Source organism: Macrobrachium rosenbergii, chromosome 52 (assembly GCF_040412425.1).
Source record: "Macrobrachium rosenbergii isolate ZJJX-2024 chromosome 52, ASM4041242v1, whole genome shotgun sequence".
NCBI classification, from domain to species: domain Eukaryota; kingdom Metazoa; phylum Arthropoda; class Malacostraca; order Decapoda; family Palaemonidae; genus Macrobrachium; species Macrobrachium rosenbergii.
The window spans coordinates 10,865,715-10,890,930 of NC_089792.1; the positions used below are offsets into that span (position 1 = coordinate 10,865,715).

Consider the following 25,216-nt stretch of genomic DNA (forward strand, 5'->3'; position numbering starts at 1 on the left):
GCAGCCCTCTAGCCTCAGTAGTTTTTATTTTATTTAAGGTTAAAGTTACCCATAATCGTGCGTCTGGCAACGATAAAGGACAGGCCACCCCGGGGCCATGGTTTAAGTTTCATGGGCCGCATTATACCGAGACCACCGAAAGATATACGCTTCGGCGGCTGTACAGAATACTCGATTGCGCCTAAGAAACTTCAGCGTGTTTTTTACTTGTTTACCATAAGTACACAATATTCTGGAAGAGTGCGCTTCAGTAGTTTAATTTCCTTTAATAAATCGGTCAGCTAATGTAATATGCATACTACAGCTCAAGCGAACTGTAACCCGAAGATATTGTTTGAGAACTGTATATCAAGTTTGTTTAAATAATATATATCACCAACACTCCTATCGTTAATTATGATACCAAATAGTCTTATCATATACAGTTTCTAACGATGCGGTAGACACACATGAACGCACCATCGCTCAGAAGAAAACAGCAAGCTTAACACAGCATTTCTATATGAAATTTTTCTTCGTGCACCCATCTTGTGATGAGAATTTTCCAGTCTGAGAATTTTTCAGTCTCATGAGAATTTTTCAGTCTTAGAATTTTTCAGTCTGAGAATTTTTCAGTCTGAGAATTTTTCAGTCTCATGAGAATTTTTCAGTCTGATATTTTTTCAGTCTCATGAGAATTTTCAGTCTCATGAGAATTTTTCAGTCAGATTTTTTCAGTCTGAGATTTTTTCAGTCTGAGATTTTTTCAGTCTCATGAGAATTTTTCAGTCTCATGAGAATTTTTCAGTCTCATGAGAATTTTTCCAAGCCCTGGCCGGACTGCAGTAAACAAAAGTAACGCAACAAAGAACACAAAGAAATCAATACCTGAGCACACAAAACACAAAGAAATCAATACCTTACTTCTCAACCAAAATTAATATATAAAAACTCTTGCCAAATGAAATTAAAGAGAAAATCAATACCACTTCCCTACCCTATAAAAAGAACGATGCATCGGAAAATGAATGACCAGAACCACCACTTTGATAAGAGTTCCCGTTACCCAACTATCCATTCATACTTCAACTTCCGTCCGGATTCTAGTTCACGATGAATGGTCCCAAGCAAAGACCATAATCTTGAGAGAATGCTAAGTAGGTGACCTTAAAGAGAGAGAGAGAGAGAGAGAGAGAGAGAGAGAGAGAGAGAGAGAGAGAGAGAGAGAGAGAGAGAGAGAGAGAGAGAGAGAGAGAATAATTGTCATATAATGATGCAACATCATTAAAGATTACACGTCACTGTATTCTCCAGCTTCTTGTTTCCGTTACGATACACTAGATATCACTTGTCACTGCGACTTCATTAAATCCTTCTAGAGAAAAAAAAATCACCGAGGAACGTCGGATTTTCAAAAATGTACTTGAATATAATGATGAAAAATGATACAATAATCAATCATGCACAAGAAGGAATGTTAATAATTCCGTTAGTCGAACAGTCAAATGTACAACAAAATATTTAGCAGCCATCAAGAGAAAACGCAAATTCAATGTACTATTGTTATTATTATTACTATTATTATCATCATTATTATGGAGGTAGCCTAACTGCACATCAATTCGCAAGGTAACTTGCCACTAAATGTAATCCCCATATAATATAAAAAGCAAAACGGAGATAAGGAAATAAATCAATATATATAAAACAACAAATAAACAATCATCTTATATACGTACAAAACTACACTGCAGGTCGGAAAAACTAAGACGACCGTGCATGGAGCGTCAAGTACCATTACAGTCTCAGTCAAACTGACAAACATTGCCACCAATAAAAAAATAGAATCAGGGAAAACCGTAAAGAAACGGACAGCTGTATAAACCACTGGCGACGAAGCGGTCTACAAGAAATGACTCATGTCATTCCAGGTCGTGGAGCTGCGCACGATCCAAAGGAAAATATGTTGATTGCAGCCACGGGTTTTTGCCTCTCTAACCACTGGAACACTCTACGCCTGCGAACTCTTGGAGAAGAAGCCTTACCTGCCTGCTTCGTCGTGGCCTGGAGCGGCCACAAGCGAGAGCTTTTTTTTTTTTTTTTTTACTTTTATTATTCTGTTATTAATAGTAGTATTCAACACTGCAGCAGGAAGTGTTCAGCTTTTTCTACTTTTATTATTCTATTATCAGTATTATTGATAATACCTGTAGCAGTAACGTGATGCTGTCATTATTATTAATATCAGTTACTAATGACAAAAATAGCTTTGGTAGTTATGGCGATTGATCTAGATTTTGTCCATTCCATGATCACTCTCATTTTTGGGGATTAATTAAACCTATAAACTTAATCCAGCCTATAAACACCGCTAAGTGCTTTTATTCTCTTTAAACAAAAACGATTGATTTAATCAGATACGATCTCTGCATATACAAGCCATTCCACATGGTTGACTTCAGATCTTACTTTAGTAAAATAATGCTCTCTCTCTCTCTCTCTCTCTCTCTCTCTCTCTCTCTCTCTCAATAATTCTAGCTGTTCACATGTAGAGAGGGGGGGTTTATGCTACGATACTGAAATACAAACCGATTTCTCTGAAACTAAACAGTTACCCTGCACCTGCGTACTTAAAACAACAGGTTCCTCAAAATGCACCTGTTATAAATACCACAATCGGCTATATTAGATATTTACCAGAGCCTGCGCAAATTCCTCCCTGCAACAAAACTACTACAAGTGTTAGCTGAGAAAACTAAGTTTGGCTTTCTGGCAACACGAAAAAAGTTATAGCAGAACTCTGACCAAAAGGAAACCTCTCCTTAAAAGGTTTAAAATAAAAAGGGACAGATGGACTGGAAAAAAAAAACTGGTTAGTGAAAAAACATAGGAATTAAAAATATTATCCTTTAAAAAACTTTTAATTATCTCTTCCAAAGAAGCCTAAAATTTCTTATCCAGTCAGTAACAACTACCACTCACGAAAAACGTCCCAAATATGAAAAGTGAACATTTCAAAATCTATGCCTCAAAAAAAAATACAATTATTTATTGCACAGTAAAATCGGGAGTGAACCCTCTTATGGTAAAAACTAGATCAGTCTGAACTGGAAGCAGCTGTGCTCATGCCTTGCAAGCACTGCAAATACACGCTTAGGTACCTCTTCTCTTCCTCTCATCATCATTATAGTTACTGGCTTTCATTCATCGCTCTGTTAATCACATGACATCATCCTCTCTCTCTCCATCTACATCAGAATCATATTAATCACCATCATCTTGTAAAAGGTCATCATGTACCGGTTGCCGTTGCTTTCTCAACACTCAACATCTTTTGTGCTTTCCGGTTCCCATTCCCAGTCAAAATAACCAGCACATTAACAACCCATCCAACCCAACCCTCCATTTCTTCACATTCATCAGAACATTGGTGAAAAATACTGAAGCCAGATCCAGAGGTAGTTTCTGGCAGACACGGGCTACAGAAACAACCTTCCATCCACTGCACGCCCTACTGTCTTCATTTTTCTTTCGAGGTATACCTTCTACGACACTTCTTACGCTTACAAACCTTGAATCTGGATGACACAGACTACAAATGTGTGTGGCTCTATTCAAATCTAAAGCAGGAACAGGCGACCTCAGGTACTTCGGATGAAAAATGATATTCAGTTTTACGTAACACCATGTAACCTCACGAAATATGAAACCTCATTAACATTGTCGTCGAAACTTGTTTCAAAAACTTGAATAAAAAATTATCGGAAGGCTTCCTCAGAGAGAGAGAGAGAGAGAGAGAGAGAGAGAGAGAGAGAGAGAGAGAGAGAGAGAGAAAGTAACCAGATTTCAATGAGGTATAGAAACTAACCTCAGAATTCCTCTCAACTCGTCCAATCAGAACCGAGGAAGCACTTAATTCACCTCCGAACAGGTGTGGATTCATGTGTAGTCTTGTAAGTATATTTGTACACATACCTCATGCATATGGAGAGAGAGAGAGAGAGAGAGAGAGAGAGAGAGAGAGAGAGAGAGAGAGATGAGACGCGAGTAACCAGGAGATTTCAATGAGATACAGAAAATAACCTCAGGTTTCCTCTTAACTTGCTCCATCAGAAAAGTAACGAGAAAGTACTTACTTCACCTTCGTAAACTTGTGGATTCACGTGTAGCATTGTACAGTGTACTTGTACACACCTCATGCATATATATATGCATATATATATATATATATATATATATATATATATATATATATATATATATATATATATATATATAGAGAGAGAGAGAGAGAGAGAGAGAGAGAGAGAGAGAGAGAGAGAGAGAGAGAGAGAGAGAAAGTAGGAGATTTCAATGAAGTACAGAAACGAATCTCAGGATTCCTCTTAAGATGCCACATCAGAAAAGTAACGAAGAAGCACTTAATTCACCTCAGAACACTTGTGGATTCGCGTCTAGTGTTGTAAGTATGCTTGTACCATGCCTCATGCATATGGGTGAGAGAGAGAGAGAGAGAGAGAGAGAGAGAGAGAGAGAGAGAGAGAGAGAGAGAGAGAGAGAGAGAGAGAACTTTACTGTTGCTAAAGCCTGGCGAGACTCAAAAAGCAGGAAAGCAATTGACGTCTTGCCCGAAGCAGTCCACCTGTTTAAGCTAATTTGTTGAGCGTCATATGGATGTGTACAGGACTGCATTTTCCCAGCACCAGCTTCGTTTTGATGCAGAATATTAATCTGCTTGAGATATAGGGGTTAACTAACAGTTCTAAATGCTTGTAGTTCTATCAACGTGTAATAGATATGCATGTCTCCTGATATTTAAGACTTTTTTTTGTATGGCTGCTAACAGATAACACGTATTCTTTTCCAAAAGCAATAAAACTGCATGCAATTGACAGGGCTTTAAAGGCACCTTCAAACAATTAACCATCCTCTTCTAAAATCAATGCTGAAACAAAAGAGGCCTCAGAGTTACAAGGGGTAACTTCGACCACGGCGTGACAAGTTTCAGGGGCGCGGGTGGATTTGTAACCAGTAATTAGCATTCTGGCCACTTCTACGGCCTCTCTACCCACTCTGCTCCTAAGCTCTTACCGCTGCCTCACACACACACACATCTACCTCTGCCTCCTAAGCAGGTGGACAAACCCACTCCTACTCACCACTGCAAAACATGGGCTAACAACTAAAAGGCCAAAGACGCTGGCACTTCGTATCATAATGTACCACATTAAAAGTTTTTATCGCAGGTTTCTGAACACCTTTGATGACTGAGAAACTTTCAAATGATTAATTTAATTTTCGTTCCGTCATTTTCCGTGTTACATGAAGTATATAAACAAACAATCACGCTAATCTAGTGACAAGAGAGGTTCCAGTAAAGACAATGGTTCAACTCTTCATCCAAAGAATTGTACTTCAAGCATTCTACATAATTGTAAACTGCAAGATGCAAAATCAATGGAATAAATCATTCGCAATGTGGCATTCTCTCTCTCTCTCTCTCTCTCTCTCTCTCTCTCTCTCTCTCTCTCTCTCTCTCTCTCTCAGCCCATTTATCTTAACCTCCTACCCTTCAATGAAGGTCCCTTGCAGCTCCCTGGAAACCCTTACCCAGAAGAGAGGTGTGGCGTAGATCCCACATGCTTCTAAGACTTACTCATGACGCGCATTTGAGAAAATCCTGGAGTCGGCTGTCCATGAAATATAATGGCTTTGGTTGTATTCAAACAACTTTAATTATAGCCAAATCCTGTCTAATATATCATTAGACTCGACAAAGATGGTCAGCTTAATGGCAGTGAATTCCTGTGGACGTTTTATGGTTGTGTCCAATCTCCGTATGATGATAAAGGAAATTACTGGAAGCCTGTTACCGTCACAGTATAATAATATTAACAGCAATGGGAGGTTTTCAATTTGTGAAAAGAAGCCATATTGCAATCCAAATATTGTATTCTCATTAACAGGCAAAGACTAATGCCCAAAAATGCATGCAGAAAGTATTGTCATCTTGTAGTAGGTAAAACTGAAGATGATTATTAAAACGTTTCTACGAAACGTCAATGTAAATCTAATAGACAAAATACCTCAATCTAAAGGCTTAAGATTAAGAAGAAACCGGAACTACACACTGCACAACCTTGAATTTTTATTCGCGTTATTTTTGTACACTGGTTAATAAAGAAATTTCTTGCTGATCTTATTGACGATGTTGCTCCTGATGTTGTTTCTGTTGTTGTTGCTGCTTCGTTGTTGTGTGCTCTAGATGCAAATTAAAATCAGCTCACATATTTTTTATAGGTATGGGCACTGAACAAGCAAATGGTCAAGGCGAGATTAAAATGTCAGTGAGGAAAGAATCCTGACCACGCCCCTCTACCGTCTCTAAAAATGATTTCCGCGCAACAGTAAAACTAGCGAAAGTATGTTCCAGAAAGAGAAATATTCCCCGAAAACGATTTCAAACCCAAGACCAGAGGTGGGAGCCCTTAAAAGGAACGTCAACTCTAAGCTATTTCCGACTGATAACTCAATCAAATGTCTAAAGTCGCCCGAGCCTTGACGGTCCTGATAGCTGCTGTTACTTTTTACTAGAGATTCCTGAGATCCTTAAGTAAGACCAAAGTCACTTACCAAGGCTCATTACCAACCTTCCTTTACTGATGTCCTAACATTAAGATCCATTGCTCACACTGAAATGATGGTTAACTGAAGATAAAAACATTATTTGGTATATATCTTCTATAAATATTATTTAAAATATATTTTGTAAATTAGTGATTAGCCAGTAGTTACTCTGCTACCCATAATACTATTTTCCATGATACAAAAAATTACTCTTCTTTCTATATCAAGAATATCTCTAAACATTTATATGACCTTATGTATACTAACACACACACATATATATATACATATATATATACATATGTGTATGTCTGTATGTATGTGTGTTTATATATACTTATAAATATATATTATATATAATATATATATATAATGTGTGGTTTTATAAAACAGAAATCTTAATTACAAATACAATACCAATTCAAAAGAAAACAAATTTGAAAACAAAAGCAACCCTATTCGGCGTCGCCGAACTGACTTCCGTAACAAGTCCTCCGACACCGCCATAAAACCAGTGAAATGGCCATCCAGAGAAGAGTAAACTCGTTCTTGGCCCCTCTTTTAGGCAAGCATTATCTCTCCAGCAGCCTTTGGCATTCGCCTGACCGGACTTCGAACAGTGAGAGTGATGCCACGGAGGGAAATAGGGAGGGACTGGGAATGAGGTTCTGAGGAAATTCACGCGAGAGATCGAGAGGAGTCAAGAAAGATTCCTTCAGTACAAGATATGGGATCCCTGCTTGGTGGAGCTAATCATAACAACTTTCCACATACTGGAGGAAATGGCCTTCGGTTTGCAATAAGCCGGGTCGATGTTCAGCTGAAGAGAAAGGGGTATTGGGGAAACGAGGCTGTGGGAGGGTTGCCCAAGGGAGGAGAGAGAGGAGGAGGAGACTCAGATTCCTCACTCTGAGGAAACAAGTTGAGGAAGAATTGCCAAAGGGAGGAGAGAGAAGAGAAGATTTAAATCCCCCCCAACACAACTACTCTACCGCACATCTTCACTGCCAAGAGGCAAATGAAGATGTAATGACTTGACCGGACCCCTTTTTCAAAAGAGAGGACACGAGAACACTTCCGAAAGGTATAACACGGCAGTAAATTTGCTGACCAAACAACTCACGGGAAAATAACAATAGAATCGATGACAGAACACTGCGACGGAGGCCTGTCTCAGGCCCATTAACTCCTGCTACTCCTGATGGAGTAACCTGAGGGAGGGTAAGTATGTCAGTAGGGCACGCCTACTGGCCGACTCTGCTCCTGCCCATACGCTGACCACTGAAAACCACCTTCACCATCAGCCGTCTCTAGTTACGCTACACTGACGGGTTTCAGGGTTTCAAATGGATCTTTCATTCATATGGGTTCTACTTGAAAGCTAAGGCAAATAGATGTGAACCTGTTAGCATTTATCTAAACACACACATAAACGCGCACACACACACGCATATATATATATATATATATATATATATATATATATATATATATATATATATATATATATATATATATATATATATATATATATATATATATATATATAATTTACTATATATATGTATATATATCATATTTATATATATATATATATATATATATAATCATGTATATTTATATACATATATTACATAATATATATATATATATATATATATATATATATATATATATATATATATATATATATTTATATATATATAATATATATATACAATTTATATATGTGTGTGTGTGCAGGAGCGTGACGGTTTTTAAAATTACAGAGGCCTGAGGACTAAAATCCATATATAAATAGCATGATGATACAAGTTGCCACTTTAAGTGAGAAAATTCTAATAACACAGATTACACATATATGTTTGCGTGAAAAACTACTGATTTTTATCACAAAGGTATAAGATTCTTTAAAATTTCCCATTACGTGTACTATCTCAATTATTTTATAACCGAAACACTCAAAAAAAACTTAAAACAAGGTAAATTAGGAATTATTTCACTAATCTATATTTTCCTCTAAAAATACCGCATGTACTCGAACTGGTAATTGCTAGTTATAGCCTTTTGGCTTCAGTCTTTAAAATAAATTCATAAGCGCCAAAAGAATAATGAAATACTTCTTATAATTCGAGTAAGGCTTAAATATATACATAAATATATAATTTATTAATATATATATATATATTAATATATATATATATATATATATATATATATATTATTTATTATATATAATATTTTATATATATAAAATATTCATATTTCAGCCTAGTCAAATTATGTATGTATGTAAGTATGTGTGTGAATGTGTGTGTGTGCATATGCACAAAACATCCAATTTCCTAGCATTACTTAAAAAAAAAGGTATTTTAACATCCTACTTTCCAAATGACATCGTTTAGGAAACCAAGATCCTTTTCTACATAATTTAGCAAAGATATGGCGATAGTCGATGTTGAATTTCATTGATAAAAATTTCTTAAATTTTCCTGTTACCTTCATCATAAGCCATATCATCCAATCATGTTCTTACCAATACTCAATCACTGAGAACATTTACTGAAGCGTGATTTTACAACACTCATGACAATGAAATTAGGTTAGGTATAACATTAGTTTCGTTATTTATCGACATTTCACTCATTATCAGTAATATTATGTATCGACAATTCTCTTGTCAAACAAGGATATTTTTATAAGAAGATTAGTTGCACAATACACGCGACAAGACTTTCTATCTCGACTAAAAAGAAAAAAAAAACCTACTTTCCTCATTAATTACAACTGTGAACAGACGTAAATAACAATTTGGATATCAAGAAGTCGTACAATTTCTTAATCAAAGAACATTACAACAGATGGCCGGCTCAGCTGACTCACGAACACTTCTCAGAGGCTCACGTCACCATGGAATACACGGAATAAGACAAAACATGTGGATGGAAATTATATTTGACATCAGGTGGTAATGTCAGTATGAAAGTGTATAATGTGTGCATGTGTGTGTAAGTGTATGTATGTAAGTATATATATATATATATATATATATATATATATATATATATATATATATATATATATATATACATACTATAATATGCGCACGCATGTGAGTGCACATTGTGTGTACAAATATGCAGAAGTGGAAAACAGATGCAGTTTTATGCCAAGATATTTTAGGTGATGCCATACAAACCTCATACTTATCTTAACATACATAACTGTCCTAAAGCTGAACTTGAAAGTCCAAACTTCTACTCAACGTGACATAGAGAGGCGAGGAAAACACTTAAGTGGCTACACGATTTGCTGGAGAGATTCCTGAGTTTTGACAACGGAAATCCTCTAGAAGAAACCTAAGCGTTATCTTTTAAATGTAAGATAAAAAAAAATCTATGTTTTAAAGGGTAATAAAAATACTACCTCTCTTCTCCCAACATGCGCTAGGGAAGAGAGAGAGAGAGAGAGAGAGAGAGAGAGAGAGAGAGAGAGAGAGAGAGAGAGAGAGACGTCGTCGTCTCAAACGCAGATTAAAATGTGTCGCAACTAGATCTATTACTTTTTAGAAAATGTGTTGCCAGAAGAGGATCTTCTCAATCAATCTCTCCTTACCCTTATGTCTACATAAACCGTACTACCTCGTTAGACTTGGAGTAAAACACGTATATAAAACCTATCTTGTTAGACTTGGACTAAAACACGTATAAAACCATATCTTGTTAAGACTTTGACTAAAACACGTACATAAACGTTTCCTACACTGTTAGACTTAAACTAAAACACCTATATAAATCATATCTTTTTAGAATCAGAGTAAAAAAGTGTTTTCAGTGAAGTTTTGAACAGTCCTCTCATAACCCTATAATCCAGATAGATATCTAATTGGCATTCACTGCTGGCGTGTGTGAGTGAGTCACACGACAGACATGAAATCTCAAAAATTAAGAGCAAGGCGGCATTGGAGGTCAGAATCTATATATTCAAACTGATACCGCATCTAGGTAAGTACCACATCTAGGTAAGTACAAAAAAAAAAAAAAAACTGGAAAACGACGGAAAGAGAAAGCTGGGGTACGGAGAGAGAAAGAGAGAGAGAGAGAAAACGAGAAAAAAAAGAAAGAAGCGAAAGCATCCCTCAGCCATCTCGCAAACCCAAAGATAGAAGGGTTAAGTAACTATTCAACAGCCCTTGGGCAGCGGCTTTCACTTCAGGTCGTCCCCACCACCCAGGGCCCGGGTATACCACCTCCCCAGCCCCTTCCTGTCCCAATGAACCTCCCTCATTCATGAATGAATGGAAAGTTCGTATTCACAATATGATGATATATGACCCCATTCTCTTCACTGAAGAAGACGAAGCCTTCACGGAAAGATGGATTGCGCCGGAAGTCAGAAAGTTATAATTCTCAACAGGCCATAAAAATAACAAAAAAAGATGAGAAGACGAAAAAGAATCACAAAACATGAAATGCCTCTCAAATAAAAAACAGGAACCAGCGTCAGCGTGCGTTGTGCGTGTGTTCACCGAGTAAATGTTAATGGCTTGTTTATCAACTATTTCAAGTATTTGCTTTATCATTCTCCTACATTAGAACTGTGGTCTTCATTTGTTTATTTTGAGCCCAGACTGAACACGCGGTTACTCGAAACCAACCAACAAAAAAAACCTTCGTGTGAAATCAACATTAACAGCCTCACCACTAAAAACTCTAATTGCCTAAATAGGAGAAAATTAGTATTTAAAAATACTAAACGCACCATTAAGAGCACTACAAGGTTTAAAGTATGACTGTCATAAATTTCTTTGTTTATCATGCACATCTAACATTCAAAGGTTGTTATATTTCCCAACGGAATTAGGAAAAACGGAGCTAAACTTTTCTTATTTTCGTGTTTTAGTAACTTATCAATATTTGTGAGACGAAAGAATATATATACTCGTATATATATATATATATATATATATATATATATAATGCATATATATATTTAAACACTATAGCCCTAACATGTATTGTAAATATATATATATTATATATACGTATAAAACTATATATATACTATATATTATATTTGTTTGTGATATTTATTTATATATATAAAAATATATTATATATATTTTTTAAACACGTAAAAAAACAATTGTAAACATATCCATCATCAAGGACATGTAAAACTTGTATACTACTAAAAGAATTATATTTGTTTCTACTTTATTTCTACTATTAGTAGTAAAATGTAAAAAAAGTGAGACATTTTTATAAGCAAAATACTACTACTACTACTACTACTACTACTATTATGAAGAAGAAGAAGAAGAAGAAGAAGAAGAAGAAGAAAGAAGAAGAAGAAGAAGAAGAAGAAGAAGAAGAAGATGATGGAGACAATTTTGCAATAATACAAAAGAATGGGTCCGAATTTGTGGGACCTGGAAGTAAGCATCCTCACGAATACAACTCCTCGACTTCCTCCTCTCTCTCTCTCTCTCTCTCTCTCTCTCTCTCTCATGAGAAGTCTCTGCTTACGGGCTCGACTCAACCGTCATCTTTCTGAATGTCTTTCGTTCATCTTTTTTCTTTCTTTTAATACAGCTTTCTCTCCTGTCTGTCTCATCTGAACTTCAGAAAGTTCTGCTGTTCGTTATCACCACGAAGTTGTCGGTCACGCACTATACAGACATATAGCTTATAGCATGCACGCACGCAATCACACACACACACACACACACAACACACATACATATATATATATATATATATATATATATATATATATATATATATATATATATATATATATATATATATATATATGTATATACATATATATATATATATATATATATATTTATATATATATATATATATATATATATATATATATATTTGTATATATATTTATATATACTATATATGTGTATATATATATATATATATGTATATATATACATTCCTCTACAAACATTTTTTATAGGTGTGATTCCGGAAGTTGGTACCTTCTAGTTTTTCAGGAAGTATTTTGGGATGAGGTTGCTGGCTCCATACCTTGTTCCATTGATGATCACGGAACTAACGTGCCGGCGGCGTCTGATAATTATTAGCGGTCACCCATTCAAGCATTAACACCACCCAGCGTTGCTTAACTTAGCTGATCGAACGATCTAATTTACATAAATTGTATTTGTAAGCAAAATGGTAATCAAGCATTGAAATTACAGTAATTACATCAAATTGGAAAAAAACATGTAATCTTATGCTATTTAGAGTAAATTACTTGACACAATACTTTAGTAGAAAACTAAACTGTCTTAATGGAAAACTACTATGAAACACTTAATTGTTATACAACTTTATAATTCGTCCTGTGTAGAAGGAAAAATTCAAGTAAACTTGACATACTGTCAAACCTCAGTAACTGATTTTTATAACCAGTGCACAAATCTCTTTGCGAGAGAGATGCATTGTTTCTCGATAGCATCCATCATCACGCTTTTCCAGTCTCTCATGAATATATTCAAACGAGAGAGAGAGAGAGAGAGAGAGAGAGAGAGAGAGAGAGAGAGAGAGGTACTCGCGCTTTTCAATATTTGCATCAACTTGACATACATTCCAATAAGAAGAAAGTAAGACAAACGTATACCAATTTAGAAGAAATTGGTGCCGAGATACATACAGTTTCATGTGTCTGCTTTCTTCCTGCTGACTGGCAGACTTATATAAAGTTTGTTATTAAATAGCATTCTTCCTCCTGGTCATAATCATTCTAGAGAAATACAATTGAATGCCACCCTGGAAAATATACAGCATTATACATATTCATTCATTCATTCAGTAATGACAGACACAATATAAAGACATTAGAATGATATATATATATATACAATGTCAAGACATTAGAATAAATACGCAGAGAGAGAGAGAGAGAGAGAGAGAGAGAGAGAGAGAGAGAGAGAGAGAGAGAGAGAGAGAGAAAGAGGAAAATCAATTCCAAAAATACCTAAGAGTACCAACAGACTGAAACAAACAACAAACCTGCCGTCCCAACCCTCTGAGTACGAGACAACCCTAATTTAACTGGCGAGGGGCTTTCACTCAACCCAGAAATAGCAAGAGAGAATATTTCCTCTCGGCGGACTCCTCGTGGATGCTCTCTCTCTCTCTCTCTCTCTCTCTCTCTCTGAGAGAGAGAGAGAGAGAGAGAGAGAGAGAGAGAGAGAGAGAGAGAGAGAGAGAAGCGGGAGCTTTTCAAACGTGCAAACTTTCACCATCGCACTGAAAGCCAAGCCTAGCCTATTGCATGTTTGGAAATTCAGATAAAAGGTAGAAAAATACATGATGTATCGATGGCCGTCGACCATCTTCAACCAGGAAGCAACTTAAGTCTTTAAGCGGTTAAACAATCTTCGGCCACAAACATGCAACAATTATGGAAGGAACTCAAAGTCATGTGCAGCTTTCGTGTGCAGTATCCTGTTTTATATTTTGTATATCACCAGCTTCACAGATAAGAAGGCAATCAGAAATGCATTGTGGGTTAAAATACCACAGGATTTTAATGATAAAAATAATGAAACAAAAATAACAGTAATCCAATGATTTAGATTTAGTATATATATATATATATATATATATATATATATATATATATATATATATATATATATATATATATGTATGTGTATGTATATATGTATGTATGTATGTATGTATGTATGTATGTATGTATATGTATGTATATATATATATATATATGTGTGTGTGTGTGTGTGACGAAAACTCAACGTTCATCAATATATAGACTTGACTTTCGGTAATGAATAACTACAAGAAAAACCCATTTGGAAAAAATATACACAACCCGTGTTTTAATGACAGCTACTATAATTCTTATATATAAGTTGAATGATTTCATTATTCACGTGACGGCTAACACTAAGTTATGACTTCTGTATAGGTTCTGCTAACACAACCCAAAACGGATTTATTCTGTAGTAGTTTTTCAAATAAAAGTAATCATTAATAAGCATATTTTTGCCAAGTCCACCCAACTAAGCAGTCGTCTCAACTATGTAGTCGCCCTTAACGCATTTAAACTACCATAAATCAGTCTAGACGTTTATGCGTATGTTAACAGTACGTCTCAAACGACGGCGAACAGGTTTGATGAAACTTCAAGGACATATTCATCAGGTGACCTAGAAACGATTAACTTTTGGAAGGTATTTGCTACATTTCAAACCTGAGCCGATTTCTACCAGGCTCATCAAAATCGGTTCAACCTTCCTTGAGATACCCTCTTAAAGCGCGCGCACACGCACACACACACACACAAAGATGCCAAAAACCGGTTACTTTGCTTGCAAGTGAGAGTAGAAGGCATTTCCCCAAATGGTTAAACGTGAGCCAAATGCGTCAATTGGGTCAAGTTTCATAGCCAGGCTTCGTTTTCGTTTTTCTTGATTCTTACAATCTTTCCCGTATTCTTGTTTCACATCCCATCGGCCTCTGCTTCTAGTAAAAAACTTCAGATAAAATATTCTGATTCAACGTCTGTCAAAATATCTTCACACTTCGAAACCAAAAGCCGAAGCACCCCACTTCTTTCTAATTTTATAAGACTTGGAAAATATTGCAAAATCAAAGTTGATATCACTATGCCTATGGACAGGTGTCCCCTTTTTTCTAGTTGATAACCATTGTTATTTTTACATCTAGATACTTCATAGTTCATAATGGGTGTATCATCTCCTTCGTTATTTGCATTTATCAAATAGTTACCTAAAGCGGAGCACTGTGATACAGAAGAAAAATACTTCCCAGATCAGAATTTGCTTAAACTTTAAATTCTGCAGTTTTTTGACGATAAATTCTTCCTAGCTTCATTTTTTTATGAGTTCACTAAACTTAAAGTTTTTCTGTTAAATGCACATATAAGATTTTTTATCATCATCCTTGTCTTCTCTCCACGAAACTCAACTAGCACCTGTTTTTCGCATCAATAATACTGAAAATTCCATAATTTCTTCTACTTTACGGGTGGGATGGTTCTACTGCCAAACATATACACCTGTACAAATCTCACAGACCCTCAGTCACTATTTAAATGGATGAGACGTGACTTTACTAGCCACTTTCAAAAAAAAAAAAACAATCAATCTTTGTATCTATCATTGCTTCATCTAACAGAATGGATATGAAATTCGGGAGCTGGATTGAATTTCTTGAAGTTTTTATCTAACCTCATCACAAGCCACCGACACAACTTAGGACAATCGTAAGGAACTGATAGTTCTAAACCATAATTTATCTCTCATTTCAAAATATTTTTTTTGCTCGTTCTTCATCTCCTGGGGTTCAGTCATCAGCCAGATTTTGGTATTTTTAGACAAGTGTTTTGGTCTTTCAGCTGCAAAATACAGTGATAATAAACTTTACGCATGATTATTTACATATTTGCCATAAAACTACACCATACCCACTGTCAGTTGTAAAACAAAACAAAAAACATGAAAAATCTAAATCCATGCCTAAGAATAAAGAAAAACACGCACACTTGTTATCAATTACCTTGCAACATGCAGCCCACAGAGTTGACAAGAAAGCTTAGATATATTTACAGAAATAAAAGATAAAAACTCTCAAAAGCTAAAAATCCGACTGTCTTCAAATCTTCTGCTATGTGCTACTAGCATTTTAATTTTTTACATTTTGTCCTTTCCAAAAACTCTCGTCACGCAACTACAAGACAGGTGCTTCCAAACCTCAGCACCCGAATGCATTTTCATCTTCACTATACAAGATGTTACAAACGAGAGGTTAAAGAGGCGGTAAAAATTTTTTGGGAAAAAATTTTTCACAATTTCAAAACTATCTTTTCCCTCCAGTTTTTAAAACTGATGCAGACATAATTTTGCCAACAAGATATACTCTAAAACTGCAAGTATTCTTAATCTTAATAACACCACGATCATGACTGAAATTACTCAAAGCAATCGACAGACGAGTAATAAAAAATAATTACATAAATCAAACTCTACTGGTGACGACCAGTCCTGTTTCATCACACCTCGCAATACGAGCTTCCAGAATCCTTAGGCCTTGATTCTGGTAATCATTTCCGATAGGGGTCAAGGCAGCCAGTTGATATTCCAATAAATTAATTTTATTAAAGCTTTTTCAAAAAGATGCCCAATACCCACTTTCAAGTAGTATCTTGTTTTATTACCAACTCATTTCATTAGTGGACTGAGAGTTGAGATAAGGGCAACATCAAATTATAAGTAAATATTGACGACTTTTTTTATTTCCATAATACTCAGCATGATATTTCGTACTCTTTCTGAAATAAGAGTGTGGAGTTTAATGGCAAATTTGTGGCTGCTCTCTCTTGCCAGGCGAATTCTCATTCCTACACGCATCATAAAATGACTAATTCTTCTGTGAATAACCCATTTTCACTTGTACTATTCATCTAAACTTGAAGATATTCTTAAGAGTAAAACTGAAATGACGATGTACAAAAAAAAACTTTTCAGTCGATTTTTCAGTTCTATGTACGATTCCCTTCCTTCGTTTTGTCATCATTCTCAAGATGTCTCCTCTGGGAGAGTCTATTTGTCAATTATGACTTCAATAAAAGGACTTACTTCATCTATAAATTTATAAAAAAAATAAAAATATTCCTCTTCTTGTGAATTGCTCAAACTTTTCCTCAGTCGAGATACATGGATCCATGGCTCTTCCTTCAAATGAGGTCAGTCTTATTTAAAATTACTTTCTAAATCAAAACTTTATTCTTTCAGCATCTAAAAATCAATTTTGATCTTGTAAGGTCAGTTATAATCTGTTATAAAAAAGCAATATCATTGCAACAAAATCTTACACATAAAAGAATGCAAACGTCATTACTTGATTAAAACTCAGCTCATTGCAATATGTGTGTGTATGTATGTATGTATGTATATGTATATATATATATATATGTATATTTATATACATATATATATATATATATATAAACAGAACTGTATGTATTTATATGTTTGATATCAACAGTTTTAGTATAAAATACATATACAATCATACATACATAAAAATACTATAATATATATAAACAAAATTCAGCTTCTCACACCTGAATATGCTTTGATATCAATCCTAAACGTTTTACTATCAAGATCCTTAGTCAAAATCAAAAAGCTACGCCAAAAAAATTGACTAATTCTGGTTTATATATCTGTAACGAAGCTTCAATACACACATGTCAACACCTGTACACATTACCATTTCTATTTACTTCCATCCTAAACGCTCTCTAGCTATATATATATATTCTGCAATAGTAAAACATATATATATATACATATATATATATATATATATAAATATATATATATATAAATATATATATGTATAAATAAATATATATATATATAAATAAATATATATATATATATATATATATATATAGTTTTATATTTGGCATATATAAAAAGTACTTTTAGTTAATTACGAAGCTCACCAATTTTCAGAGCAATTTGAACGCCGTATGATAACTGTTTTTCTGTTACGAAATCCCAGGTTTTAGAATTAACAACAAAAACTAAAAAGTTCTCATACTTTCAAATACCACTGAGAAAAAAGTTAGGATGTCCTAAGGAAATAAATAAATAACGATGAAACGCACGATGAAAAATAAAACAAACCCTCTGCATAATAGCTCAGTTATGATTGACTCCACAGTGGAATTCAGGACGCTTCAAAAGTTCTTGCGAAGATGCAATGCATTTCTACCCTGATGCAATTCTCATTGCATTTTAATAATTCTTGTTGCATTTTTGTTGCTTGATAGCCCATTTGTCTTGTCGTTACCCTGCGTTTTTTTTTCTCTCCTTCTTTCAGGGATTAATACCACTGTAGAGTTTTGTAATTTTCAATATTCGTATTTAGCCTCCTGGACCTGACGTCTGCAACCATCTAAGGTCCCCAGATGGAAATTAATCGTCGGCAATCTGTATTTTTTATTGTTATCACTTTTAACTTTTTTTTATTATTCTCCATATAATTACTGTCATTACCGTTATTATGAATTCTGTTTTTTCCTACTTCTTCAGCAACTGTGTTGATACTACCGATAATTATTTTTATTGTGTTACCTTATGTACCTAGACTGTGTGTATTGTATTTGTATATTCCATGTCTATGGCTCTGAGCAGAAATAAAGAACATAATAATAATAATAATAATAATAATATTAATAATAATAATAATAATAATAATAATTATTATTATTATTATTATTATTATTATTATTATTATTATTATTATTATCATTAATAGTTTCGTTTTAGCTCCCGTGTATTCAGAACGAGAAATAATTCCATCGGAAAAATAAAAGTCTCCTTCCTTCCGCCTCCTTCGTTAATTCTTTCCTGTGTTCTCAGTCTCACGATTTATCCGTGTATCGACCCTCGAAATTCCTCACCTTTTTACTCTTTACCACTCAAAAAAAAAGGGGGGGTGAAACACATTGTACCCTTTATCAAAGGATAGCTATCTAATTCTTCGAGTGGAATGTTTCTACTTTATATACATATTTAAGAGGAATGTTTCTACTTTTTACATATTTATATTTTTTGCGTTTCCTTTATTTCCAGCGTACTCCGGAGGACAATGACTTCCGAGGCGGAAGTCGTCGGGGTTCTTAAATGAGATGTTACCTGGCCGGCCACCTGACCGCCGTCTATACGCCGCCAAGACACTCCAGCACACACGCACGCTCGTATTATCAAAATGTGGCTCGTTATGTACGACTGGCTGACCGTAAAGGGGGAGAAAAACGACCTATCGGCGGTCTAAGGCCGTAAAGATATAACTACGGTGAGCCAAATGAATAATTTATGATCGATCTTTAAAATAATGGGCAGCAATAAAGGCGAACGGTATTTGAGGCTTAACCACGGAAAAGCTGTTAAAATACGGAGGAAGACAGCAAATAACTTAGACTAATACACAAAACAGCAAATAACACAGATATAACACATATAATCTATATATATATATATATATATATATATATATATATATATATATATATATATATATATTATATATATATATAAAGTATATAAAATATTTTCAAATAGCAAATAATATCTGAGACAGACCTAAAACACCTTACCCGTGAAGACATCAACAGCACAGCCTAAGTACAATAATCAACCAAAATTCAATATAATCTTAACAGAAAAAGTGTCTTACATTAACATAATGAAGATGACTTCAGGTAATCAAGTTATTTTCTTCCATCGCAAAAGAAAACGACTGCGCCTGAGGCAAGTAGGACAGGTACTCGCTTAACTCAGAAATGAGCTTCTACCGAATTAAAAGTGTGTTAAATATTTCTATATAATGGCTAAAAGCAGATCTGTAACAGAATCTACTTTCCTTATTTGGCATATTACGAATTTTCTTGGGGTAAAACTGTACAATACAATACAGTAGGCTACTCCCAAAAAGACTATGCTGCTTATACATCACAAACCGATCAAATACATTAATAAACAAACCATGGACAAAAGAGAGAATTTAGTAATAAAATCTGTAAGAATAATGAAAACAAAACTTACATCGAAAGCACGTTTTGGAAAACTAAAATCATAAAACAAATATCGCATGGCCTTTCCACAGACTGTTTCAGCAACAAATGGTAAAGGTCCTTAAATCCACTAAGAAATAGCACCACTATAGACTTGGAACAAATGGTACTCCTGACTGTTTCAGCAACAAATGGTAAGGTTCCGTCCACAACAAAGAGGTACTACAGAAATAAAACCAAGGTAAAACATAACAAAAACACTGTCGGCCACTTATTACATATATATCACAAACTGGTTGGAAACAATTTATGAACCGTCAGTTGTGAACAATATTTTGACCAATATCGTACGAGGCCATGGTGTGCGTGATAGGCTGTCAATGTGTAAGCGAAAAACTGTCAATATGTAAGCGACAGATCGTCGTTGTATGTGCGCATTAGGCTGTCGACGAGTGTGCGATAGGTTGTCGACGTGTGTACAACAGGTTGTCGACGTGTGTGCGATGGACTGTCGACGTGTGTGCGATAGGGTGTCAATATGTAAGCGACAGACTGTCGACGAGTGTGCGATAGGTTGTCGACATGAGTGCAACAGGTTGTAGACGTGTGCGCGATAGGTCATCGACATGTTTACGGCACTGTCTTCTGTAGTGTGGACGCATCCATAAAATGAAACGACATGATAACTTACCTGGAACCTCAACGTGGAAAGATCATTAGCGTCTCTGTCCAGGGCCTGGACGAGGTGAAGTCTCCCTTCACTCAGGGTGAAGTACTCCTTCCCTTCCGGGGAGATCTCCAGGTCGGTTTCTACTCCGATCTGGCCCTCGATGGGCAACTCAGAGGGGGAGGTCAACTGGTCGACTTCTGCAGGAGGAATTGATAGAAAATTAATGAGTGAAAAATGAAAAAATAAACTAGGCATCTATTCATTTTAAGGGAAGTCTATGATTTTAGGATTTATTATATATACTGTCTACTCTAATAAGTTATATGTTCAAAGGCAGCAAACCTCATCTATGGTGGAGTGAACCTTCCTACAGTACAGTAGGTCCTTTCTCCAAAAAGTTTACAATCCTATCTCTCCCACAACATTCTCAAATACTCCAGTCACTAGATCCAGCTTTGGTCAACTTTTCGTAAATATTCACACTTGACATTTAGTGTACTCATACTAACAAAAGGCACAAAACAAACACTTAAAATAATTAGCTCCCTTCTCCACAATAACTTACATTCCTATCTCTCCCACAACAGTCACTAGACCCAGCTTTGGTCAAATTTTCGTAAATATACATGGGGATTTGAACTACCCAGAGTTACACTCGGCAAGGGTTCACGTCACCAAAAGAGAGAGGCGCTGTTAACGACTCTATTCACGGGTTTTGACCTTTTTATAATGATAATAATAATAATAATATATAATAATAATAATAATATATAATAATAATAATAATAATAATAATTATTATTATTATTATTATTATTATTATTATTATTATTATTATTATTATTATTTAATTATCAAAATTAAGAAGAGCGCAACCAAGTCCATAAAAGCAAAGATATTAAAAATGTAAGCGTACAAACAAACACTTACCATATCTATCTATCCATCGATATACATATTTGAACTTTCCCAGTACAATACACATACATATATATAGATATACACCCTATACATATGTATATATATATAAAAGTTCAATTGAAAAATATATATACAGAGTATATATATACTATCGTGTGTTTTAACACATCTTCGGGACACAAAGATGTGTTAAAATACACGAAAGTACTTGGAACTCTGTCAATCTCAATTTGAACTTTCCCACTGGTGATTCAGCTATATAAACAAAATCAAGCGCTTACTTTTATGATTTCTTAGTATATATATATATATATATATATATATATATATATATATATATATATATATATATATATATATATATATATATATATGTGTGTGTGTGTGTGTGTGTGTGTGTGTCTGTGTGTGTGTGTGTGTGCGGCAGTGTACGAAGCTTAACAAAGCAACAACTAACCAGACGCTCTCATTCTACTTAACACTCTTGGAATAACCCAAAACTGGAAAGGGCTTCTACATAACTGCCAAGAATCAATATTAATGTGATTCCTGCTGAACAAAAATTTAAAAACGGCAGTTTAAACGACTGCCAATGTCCTTCGTTAGTATTCAGGACGATCGCTATTAACGTCACCTTTTATTCAGTTCCCAAAGCCTACCACAAACGGCCAGACTTGAAAATTGGATTTCCAACGCGGGAGAATAAAAAGATGAAAGAGTTAACCACAAGCCCAACGAGAATTCTTTCAAGAAATCTTAGCATATCGGTTTATTTTACGACCAAAAAACCAGACCGGATGAGTATCCGTTTAGGGTCCAAAGATATCAACGAAAAATTTCATGTTAATTTAATTCCTGCACGGAATGTTCTCAACCCCGTATGGGGTTAGTGCCGCCAGTTCACCTCATGCGGTGCACTGTAGGCATTACTTAAGGATCTTTTGCAGCGTCCTTTCGGCCGCTAGCTGCAACCACTTTCGTTCCTTTTACTGTACCTCCTTTCATATTCTCATTCTTCCATCTTACTTTCCACCCTCTCCTAACAACTGATTCATAGTGCAAATGCGAGGTTTTCCTCCTGTTACACCTTTCAAACCTTTTACTGGCAAAATCTGTTTCAGCGCTGAATGACCTCATAGGTCCCAGTGCTTGGCATTTGGCCTAAAATCTATATTCACTTCAATTCAGAATGTTCTCAAATAAAGAGGATTAAATTTAGGGTTCTTGATTGTATACCTGTTAACAATTTAGCTGGACGATAATTGAGACAAGACGTTGATCTTGAAAATGTTCCTTTATTAACAAACTGCAGTGGTATTTAGATGATTTGCTGACCAATCAGCGGCCAGAAAATTTACATAATAACAGACCAATAATGCATCTTCTGTATAGATGAAGATCAGGTGTGTCACGGAGGTCGGCGCCGTCCTGCCTAAAGAGCAATACTTATAGCTAATATTTCAATCCATGGCTTATGAAGAATTTTATTGTGGAGACGTAACCATTCAAATTTCATAATTAAATAATTATGTATTTTTTACTATAAAATTCATAGAGCTAAATCATTACTGTATTTCAAACTGAGTTATATCTAATTATGATTCACAAATGAAATCTCTCACCGGAAGCTTTGGGTATAAGTTAAAATGCTGTATGAGCCCATGCAACTTTAACCACGGCCCGGTGGTGGCCTATCCTACATTGCTGCCAGAAGCATGATTATGGTTAACTTTAACCTTGAATAAAATACAGACTACTGAGGACACAGGGCTGCAATTTGTTATGTTTGATGACTGGATGGTGGATGATTAACATACCAATTGGCAGCCCTCTAGCCCAAGTAGTTTTTAAGATCTGAGGGCGGACAGAAAAAGAGCGGACAGAAAAACCGCGAACAGAAAAAAGTGCGGACGGACAGACAAAGCCGGCACAATAGCTCTCTTTTACAGAAAACTAAAAAGCAACAGGTTTCCCGTCCACAACAACATTCACGAAATAGAAAATTATTTTCACGAATCATTGTTCAACAGAAATACTAATACGTAATAACAATAAGAAAAATGTTCTTCATGGCCTATCCAAACAGAAAAGACATAATATCATCTATCTCAATCCTTGGAACGGAGAGGAAGCCATTACAAAACTAGGTCAGCTGTTTGTAGTTACAACTTCTAACTCTGATTTATTGTGAGATCAGTGATAACAAGTTGATGAACTGGGATAGATTTAAGTGAGAAAATTTCTTGGTGATGAGGTTGATCATTTATTGTGTTTGGCGAGATATTTCGTGAATGGCACGAAATGTCTTTTAAATAAGAGTAATTTCTTCCAGTTTCTACACAGCACGAATATTCCTTAACTCCCACTGCTACATAATTCATAAGCTGTTTCATTATCCCCAGGCAACTAACCTTAAGACATTTGTACATTTTTTACACCTATGCAACAGTAAGTGAATAAAATACATGAAATGAACATAGTTAATGTTAATAATTATCATTAACCGTGAAGGTCTTATTTTGACTTCGGCCTTGTATCTCAAAGCGTTCAATTTCATTCCAAACCATCATTCACATTAAATAAGTTTTATTACGGAATTTGTTCGATAATCTCTTCACGCCAATTCAAAGGCACAAATCAATTCTATATCACAGCAATACCTAAGACAAGCAATTTCAAGATGCGGTAACACTACAAATTGAAAAAATGTAATGTAGAATTCATCATATCTACAGCTTGAATTTTCCACCAGATGACTAAAACAACCTTTTCTTAAGCTACGTCGGATTAGAAAATTTCCAAATACAGAAACGAAATGTGAAAACATCTTAATGTTGAGAATAAAAACAAAAGCATGTCTAAGGCCTCTTGCGCGTATAAAGTTCTAACGTCTGCTAACTTTTCAAGCATATACAAAGAGAAGACATTTATGTCTACAATGTGCTCATACAGAAAATACATATATTACGATGATGAAAACAGCAATATTACACCTAACGCCTTGCGAAAGTCTCCTTTGTCGTTTTGACAGTACAGTAAAAACATTCCACAAATACACTTCATACAATTCATTTCCTCAGAGCCTGTTCTGGAAGTGGGGGCAACTTTTTGCTTGGCATGTGGTAAAGTATCATAAACCCTCACGAGAAGAACATAATACGCATTTGGCCTAAGTCTGTCTAACACAGCCTTGATAAAACTGTTAGAAAGCTAAGAATAACAAAAAAGGAACCTTTTTTTCGCAAGTAAAACAGCTTTTTCGTTTATTTTTCCTTGAGAACCCAGACTATACGGTTAAAAAAAAAATTGGTCCTATTTTGGTGTATATAACCAGCTGATTTATAAGACTCAGCGACTATACTCCTCAGCATCCTTTACCGTATTGACTGATTACATTCCTGGTTTCTTACGTCAAGTGCA

The 25,216-nt window shown here is 35.1% G+C and overlaps 1 protein-coding gene across 6 annotated transcripts in view; it reads right to left on the reverse strand.

The window, feature by feature from the left end:
• Positions 1-25,216, reverse strand: part of Cad99C (cadherin-99C) — a 154,356-nt gene that overhangs the window by 52,112 nt on the left and 77,028 nt on the right. For all 6 annotated transcript variants that reach the window (XR_010851561.1, XR_010851560.1, XR_010851559.1 and 3 more), the window contains exon 4: positions 20,897-21,072. Coding sequence is in view for 3 of the 6 variants with exons in the window: in XM_067095857.1 (XP_066951958.1) it covers positions 20,897-21,072 (176 nt within the window). In the remaining 3 variants the exon portion in view is untranslated. The remainder of the gene's footprint in view (positions 1-20,896; positions 21,073-25,216) is intronic.